The sequence below is a fragment of the Chionomys nivalis genome, chromosome 13, assembly GCF_950005125.1.
Source record: "Chionomys nivalis chromosome 13, mChiNiv1.1, whole genome shotgun sequence".
Lineage (NCBI taxonomy): Eukaryota > Metazoa > Chordata > Mammalia > Rodentia > Cricetidae > Chionomys > Chionomys nivalis.
In genome coordinates, this window is record NC_080098.1 from 62,394,149 (window position 1) to 62,401,629 (window position 7,481).

Here is a 7,481-nt window from a genome sequence, read left to right on the forward strand (position 1 = left end):
ATTCTAGGAAATGCTGATATCTCTGGGATGCCTACTATTAGATTTAACTTGTTGTTGTAAAGTTTCTTTAATATGTGAGTACACGGCACGTGAAATTATTTTACTGACAGTTGAAAACAACCCAGCTTTCCGATTTATCTTTGGATTTTGCCAGACTGGTAGACCAGTACACGAGCCAGCATGGTGTCATACTCTGACTATCTTAGGACCTTCCCTCCCACCTTACAGCCCAATAAGCATACACCTCTTAAATTAACAAGAATAAAACAATTTCTTAATAAAATTTTTGCAGTAGCAGTAGTAATAATAATAATAAACCCTGATTAAAGGGGGGGGGTTCTTCCCTAGCATTTTGTCCTAAGCACAGCTAATGATCCTTATGAATGGAAGTCACTGAGAATAATGCACAAAGCTGCTATGCTCACCTGTAGCCTTTACCTATGCTCTTACTTAAGCAGACAGAGGGGCTAAGCAAAGCTTTCAATAGTAAATAATCACACCAGCAGACAGAATTTACAAAATGCTTTCTGAGCGCTGGGAAGGAAGAGGCTGAGCACTGAAAACTGAGACAAAGGCTGACCCTTGTCCCACAGACACCAGAGTCTAGATGAGGTAAGGCGCACATCGAAGATGTCTTTGACATAAGGGGCCAAACTGACGCACTGTGGTGGAGGGGGACAGACTGCACAGAGAAAATGGTCGTTAGCATCCTCAGACAGAGAACAACCACAAGCAAAGAAGATACTATTTTTTAAAAATATATTGTCAGGCAGTGGTGGCGCACACCTTTAATTCCAGCACTCGGGAGGCAGAGGCAGACGGATCTCTGTGAGTTTGAGGCCAGCCTGGTCTACAAGAGCTAGTTCCAGGGCAGGCTCCAAAGCTACAGAGAAAAGAGAAACCCTGTCTCAGAAAAACAAAACAAGAACAAAAACAAAACAAAACAAAAAACCCTGCTACATCCAATTTGCCCAAGTAATTTTAAAATCACTTTATGTCAGATGATAATTGTTTTTTATTTTCTTTTTAAAGTGAGATTTCAATGAAACTTTATTTTAAAACAAATTAAACATGCAGACAGCTAATGAAAATATCCCATTGTCATTCTCCTTCAAACATCAATATCACGCAAGAAGAACATGTCCTCCTGTACCAGCAAAACCTAAATTACCTTGCACCCATATACCAAACCCTGTAATAAAGCCAGAGAGACGGGTAACAACACAAAATGGGCCAGAACTCAGGTCCTCAAAATGACTTCATAATGTGGAACCCTACTGACTCTTAGGGATCTGCCCTGCTAATTTTATATGACTGCCAGTAATACTTGAACAGAGGAACCATTCTGGAAGCATCCATCATACGATGTGTGAACTGGACCACACACTGTAGCTGGCTAAGCAGCATGCATACATTCCCATGGTCCACTGGGCTCCTTGCAACCTGGAAAGAATGGGTAGGAAATGAACGACTTTGCAGCTCCCTTACTAGGAGTCTATATTCTACCCAGTTTGCCTTTTTTTCTTTTTGACAGAATCTCACCATCAGCCCTTGCTAGTCTAGAACTCACTATATAAAACAGGCTAGCCTCAAGCTCACAAAGATCCCCCTGCCTCTGCTTTCTAAAAGCTGGGATTGAAGTCCCAGTCAGAATGGCTCTTTTCCTTCTTGGCTAGGAAGGGATATAAACTTCACTATGATGCTTTATGCCCAACTTACTGACATAAGATTATAACAACATATCCTAAGGAATGTGTTTATTAGATTATTTTGCTGATAACTGTAAGAATCAGATCTATATCCCAACGACCTGTATCTTTTAAAAACTGCTCCTATCATCCAGGATAGATGTCAAAACAAGAGTTCCTATATGGATACTAAAAGATATCAAAATATTATTTAAATACACATAAGCATGATACATGCTTCTGTGTGTGGTATAGATATATTCCTATACTTTCAGCAAAATGAATCATAAACAAATGAGCCAGACAGGATGGCACAGGCCTGTAATCCACCACTTGGAAGACAAAGAAAGAGAACTGAGAGTTCAAGGACAGGCTCCACTACTGAGCTCCGCATGAGCTACATGAGACCTTGTCATACAAACCGAAATGAATAAAATAAACAGGGTAAGAGGGTGGGACAGTCGGGATGAAGGCAGCAGAGCTGAGGAAAAGATTCTGCGTGGCAGATTTCACCATATGGACACACTGGAGAGTCTCACTCAATTCCCACTCAAGGTAAACTGCCTGGCCAGCACATCCCACTCCTTACCCCCACGTTCCTACAGAGAGAACTGCCCGGAAGCAAACCGTGGCAGGAAAGCTTTCACCTTCCTTAATAAGGGACTTTGGCCTCCTCTTGCCAAGTGAACTTACCTAAGAGCGGCCTGATGCCAGCTGCCTCAGCAGGCTGCCTACCCTGGGTGGCAACTATAGCCTTTGTCGTATGGCAGCTGTTCTACCTCAGGTGCTGTGTGGGGACTTGGGCACAAGGAAAACCAGTGCAAGGTACCTGCCTTCAGGGAGTGCACAGCCTCCAGCAAGACAGAAGTGGGGAATCACCAAATAGGATATACACAAAGGCAAAGCACACACCTCTGCCATCACTATAGTGCACTTAAAATATCTTCCTCTTTCTTTCCACAACTCTCAATGGTGAGGGACCTGGCATAAGCACCAATCCGCAGTTACCTTTGGTTCCCCTGGGCCAAGCCTGGTGCTGGCAGGAACTTTCCAAGTGTCTCCCTATTAGCAATGCCACGGCCTTACAAGCAACAAGCCATACAAGTCCTGGCACTGCGGAGGGAGGAACGGTCCAAACGGCCAGCTACGAACCTGGACCTATAAGGGCTACAATGCTGGAATTTCAGCATCAAAACAAACATCTTCAGCCTGAGAAATCCTCCGATCTTTTGGCCTCCCCAAATGCAGTCCCATAAAAGACAGGTATGAAAATGAAGCCTGTTTATTTTCCTAGAAGTCAATATTTATTCTCTCTCGTTCTTACTGGTAAAACTAAAAACTTTGACTCGGTAACTTGGAGCTTCTATGAATGCGTGGGTAATCTTTTGCAACTTCAGAAAAACAATGCTTCTCAGCCTGATAACAGGTAGCTGATATTTATTGAAGGACTTCTTACATTTCAAACCTGGGAATTCCCAGAGGATTTAATTACATTCTCTGTATTCTACCCACTCACCCTTGTCCCAACCTGAGCTCTATCCAAAAACCGATCGACAGAAATGAATTGCAAATATACCATAAAGCACAGATGTGATTTACAAGCCACAGCCCAAGGGAGGAATTGTTTCTATTTTTAAATGCACTGTCGCTTTAAGGGGAAGTTCCTGGAAGAAATATGAAACCAGATGCAGAGTGGACATCAAAATGCACTTGGTGTCTTCATTCTGGCAAAGACAGTCATCCTGACCTGAAGGGAGCACTGCTGTGTTATCTCAGAAAGTACCCGGGCAGACCACCCATGGGCCACACAAAAAGTCGGATCTGTCAGCCCAGAACAACGAAGCACCCTACGGTTCAACACAATTTTTATAGCACCAGATACGGGTCTATCCAAGTCAGCATGCCGATGGCTAATGCCCAGGACACACTCCACAAATCTTCACCTAAAGGATCTAATACAGTGGCCCTAAGAATGTCCAAGTGCGCTTTAACATTTATCACCATCTACCCAGAGTTATCAATGCTCTGCCCCAAAACAACCTTTTTCTATACACAAATGACGAGGCTTCATTTCATTCAACAGTAGAGAACAGTAGCATTCTTTAGGGTTTAAGACAGGCAAGGAGAGCTGAGCACAGTGGCTGGGAGTCTATATCCTACCTATATCTGTGCTCCATCCCCAGCAACTCGGAATGAATGGATGAGTGGACGAATGAATGAATGAACACACTCACTCACTCACACACACACACATACACACAAACAAACATACATGGTTACAAATATTTAAAGAATGGGGATGAGTGGTAAGTGGGTACCAAGCCATGAAGTGAAACAGGAGCCGTCCACCTGCTCCCTAGGCTGCCTTGAAGAACCAGAGCCAAAGAAACGGTCTTCTGAAATCATACAAGATCCAGTTTTGGGGGAAAAAAAAAGGATATAAGAGGCATCTATAAAATATACCAGCTACACTGCTATCCATATGTCTAAATATACTGTAAAATATTTAATGTGCCTAAAAATACTGTCCAAGGATATAGCCATGACAATAAAAGTACTTGACACATCTTTAAAATAACTTAGCCATTAAATGCCACTATAAGAATCTGCTGGGGGAAGCAGAGTGCTTGCAAAGTGAATGAAACACTCCAGGCTCAACACTAAAGTCAAAGAATCCCCGATCTTCTCCCTTCTAACAATCTTACCCCAAATTTAGCAAGGCTGGACTGCATCGCAGCTCCATTATAGAAGGAAGCAGCTGCCTCGGTTAGCAATAAAGTAACAACCCCTACTTCACAGTCTGACTCAAGGAAACTCTAGAGACTAAAATTCACTCCTTATGTAGCACTTAGATCAACAGGTGATTTTTCTGAGGCAAACTCATACTCATTTCCAAGCTGAATTGGAATAATCTCGGTTTTCTTTTCTATTTTTTTTTTTTTTACAAGCTCCTACAATGCCATACTGAATGAATTCCAACCTATTTCTTCTCAGGAGCTTACCAGAAAAATGTCAAATATTCACATTATTTTAGGGCATTTTCCCATACCATTGCATGGGACGCAGCAGAATTAATAAGGATCCCACAGTTAGGACTTTTCAAATGCAAATGTCTTGCCATCTAGAAAATGCAGCCCTCTTTTAGACATTCCCCCATCCCTGTGTCTAAACAGCTACCTTTCAGGGCTCTATTTGTTTCCATGAAAATAAAAATCCCCGCACTACTTTCAGACACCATCTCAGCTCACCACCTCCAACAACCTAAACATTTTAAAAGACCTAGCCTTGTACCAGGGTGTTTGCTTTATCGGCTCTTAGCCTCCATTTCACATACAACATCCCTAAGCCGTTCTGCTGAAGTGGACAAATAAGCCAGCGTAAGAACCGCGGGCACTGGACCCCATCAATAAGGTCTTGGGTTGGTCATTTGCACGCTTCAGACATCGGTTTTCCTATCTGTAAAATGTAGTCTGAGCTACACATCTCCAGTTCTCCATCCGGTCCCTTCACGTTCTGGGAGCCTCTGAAGGCAGCCAGAAGAGGGGATTCTGGCCAGGGTTCCCTGCTGGGGGACACCGCTCTGGTTGAGAGGGGACAAGAGAAGGACACAGAAAGAGGAGGAACCCTGCACTTGCAACCGCTTCCCATATAAGCGTGGGACAAACTTGAAGCCACCCTTTCTAACAATGGGAACGCGCACTCGGGTTTTCCTGGCTCAAACTTGGCAGGAGCCGGCGGGGTGGGATTTACCTTTCTCCCTGCTTGGTGTTGGAAGGAGGAGGGTGCAGGACCGTCTGGTTCCCTTCCATCTCCACCACGCACTTGGTGTTCAGTTCCAACTCTGAAAGCACAGGGGCAAGGAGACGTTGCAAAGTGGAGCATCCGCGGCCACCGGCGCGCGTGGCTCGGTCCCGGGCAGGCAAGGAGACGGCGCCCCGGGCACACAGTGGTGGCTGCCGGAGCCTGGGAGCTGCCTCCTCCCGGGGCCACACTGGGCCATCACAGTGTCCCCGACCCCCGCCGCCCAGCAGTTTGCAAAGTTGCCTCCCTACACCCTCCGCCCTCGGCCCGAGCAAAAATGCAAAAGGAGCTGAGGAAAGCGGCTCACCTCTTCGGTTCATGGGCCGGACCCGGACGGCAACTTTTACCTTCGTATCCGACATGTTGGCGGCGCCCTGTTCCGCCCGACGCGGCCCCTTCAAGCGCCGCGCCGCCGCCGCCGCCGCAGCCGCAGCCGCGCGCCCCTCGAGCGCGGCCGCCGCCGCTCCGCCGAGAGCTCCGAGACGCAGCGCCGAGGCGCGCGGGCCATCCCGGGGGAGCGCGACGCGGGGCACGGCCGGGCCCGGGGAGGGGCGGGCGCGGGGCGGGGCGCGGCGGCGGGAGGAGGCCGCGGGCCCAGGCGCCGCTCTAGCCGCTCGGGCCGGGCCGTGCGCGCAGCACCGCGGCCCCTCGCGGCCGCCGGGAGCCGGGCAGCGTCGCCATCTTCCGCTCCGGGGGCCGCGCCCGGGATTACAGGCCGCTGCAAACGGGAACTGGAAGCCAAGAAGGGGCGTTTTACAAAGGCGATCAGCCCTGGACTCTGGGACCCGGCAAGAGGCGCCTGCAAAGGCAATCGGCCCCGGGCTCCGGGACCCGAGAAGGGGCGCCCTGCAAAGGTGATCGACCCCGGGCTCCCGGCAGCTGGGAACCGGGAAGGGGCGTTTTACAAAGAAGATCAGCCCCGGGCTCTGGGCAGCTGGGACCCGGGAAGGGACACCCTGCAAAGGCGATCGGTCCCTAGCTCCGGACAGCTGGGCCTGGAGAAGGGAACCGTTGCTTTCCCTGCTCCAGAGCCTACGGAGACCTCACGGACACCGCTTGGATCTCGAATCACCTTCAGAGACCGCTGTCACCCTCACAGCCAGGGCCCTGGGGCGGTATGAGGGGCTTGGAGCGGGTGCCGGGTGCGCAGGCCTAATTCACACCAGCCATACGCCTTCCCCGAAATCCACAGCGCGCCGCCCCTCGGAGCCCCACACCGAGCCTTGCACCGGTATTTTAAGATCTTTGTGGTGAACCGAGATTAGGAATGAATTTGAAGTGAACCACCAAAATCATATATTTGTAAATACTGCGCGCATTTTCTTTCCCTTGTAATGGGAGGGGTCTGGAGGACCGGGAGGCTTCACCGGCTCTTACGTAAGAATGTAACCGCAACGCGGTCGGTGGATGCTTTGGCCAAAGCCAGACCTCCCTGTCTGGGCGGAACTGAGGGAAGCAGATTTACTCTGTTTGGTTCAACAAGTGCGCGAGGGCGGCGCTTACTTTGTGCCAAGCCTTTTGAAACGTGCTCCAGTCTAAAAGCCAGAGAGCTTGGCTCTGGAGAATCTCGATTTTGCGTGAATGTCCAAATTCACTCATTCACGAACTGCTTCATGGAGACTTTTTATTGAACGCGCCCTGTGTGCGGTGCCGTGCTATAGAGACCACACAGACTTCAGCAGCTTTGTTCGCCCTGTTCTCCACCGGCCACTCCGAGGGCAGAGAGATACTTATTATGGTAAACCACGTGTGGCAGGTGATCTAAATAGGAGGGATTCAGTCTGTCACCAACTGGTACCCTGTGATACGACAGACTTGCATATGCGGTCTACCGCTGTCCCACTGAATCACACCCCCGGCTCCGAGGAAGCCTGACTCAACAACTACTGCTTCGCTGTTCCTTAGTCACCCCCATCTTGTTTCAGGGCCAACTTACTCAGGCCATCAGGAGGGTCCTGCTGCAGTTTGCCCCTCCATTCCTAGAGAGCTGCA

At 48.8% G+C, this 7,481-nt stretch overlaps 1 protein-coding gene across 6 annotated transcripts in view; it reads right to left on the reverse strand.

Annotated features, from left to right (window-relative positions):
• Kif13a (kinesin family member 13A) overlaps positions 1-6,029 on the reverse strand; it is a 181,848-nt gene extending 175,819 nt beyond the window's left edge. For all 6 annotated transcript variants that reach the window (XM_057787264.1, XM_057787260.1, XM_057787263.1 and 3 more), the window contains exons 1-2: positions 5,797-6,029; positions 5,439-5,529 (exon numbers count right to left, since the gene is read on the reverse strand). In XM_057787264.1, the coding sequence (XP_057643247.1) occupies positions 5,439-5,529; positions 5,797-5,851 (146 nt within the window). In that variant the 5' untranslated portion in view covers positions 5,852-6,029. The remainder of the gene's footprint in view (positions 1-5,438; positions 5,530-5,796) is intronic.
• Between the last annotated feature and the right edge of the window lie 1,452 nt (positions 6,030-7,481).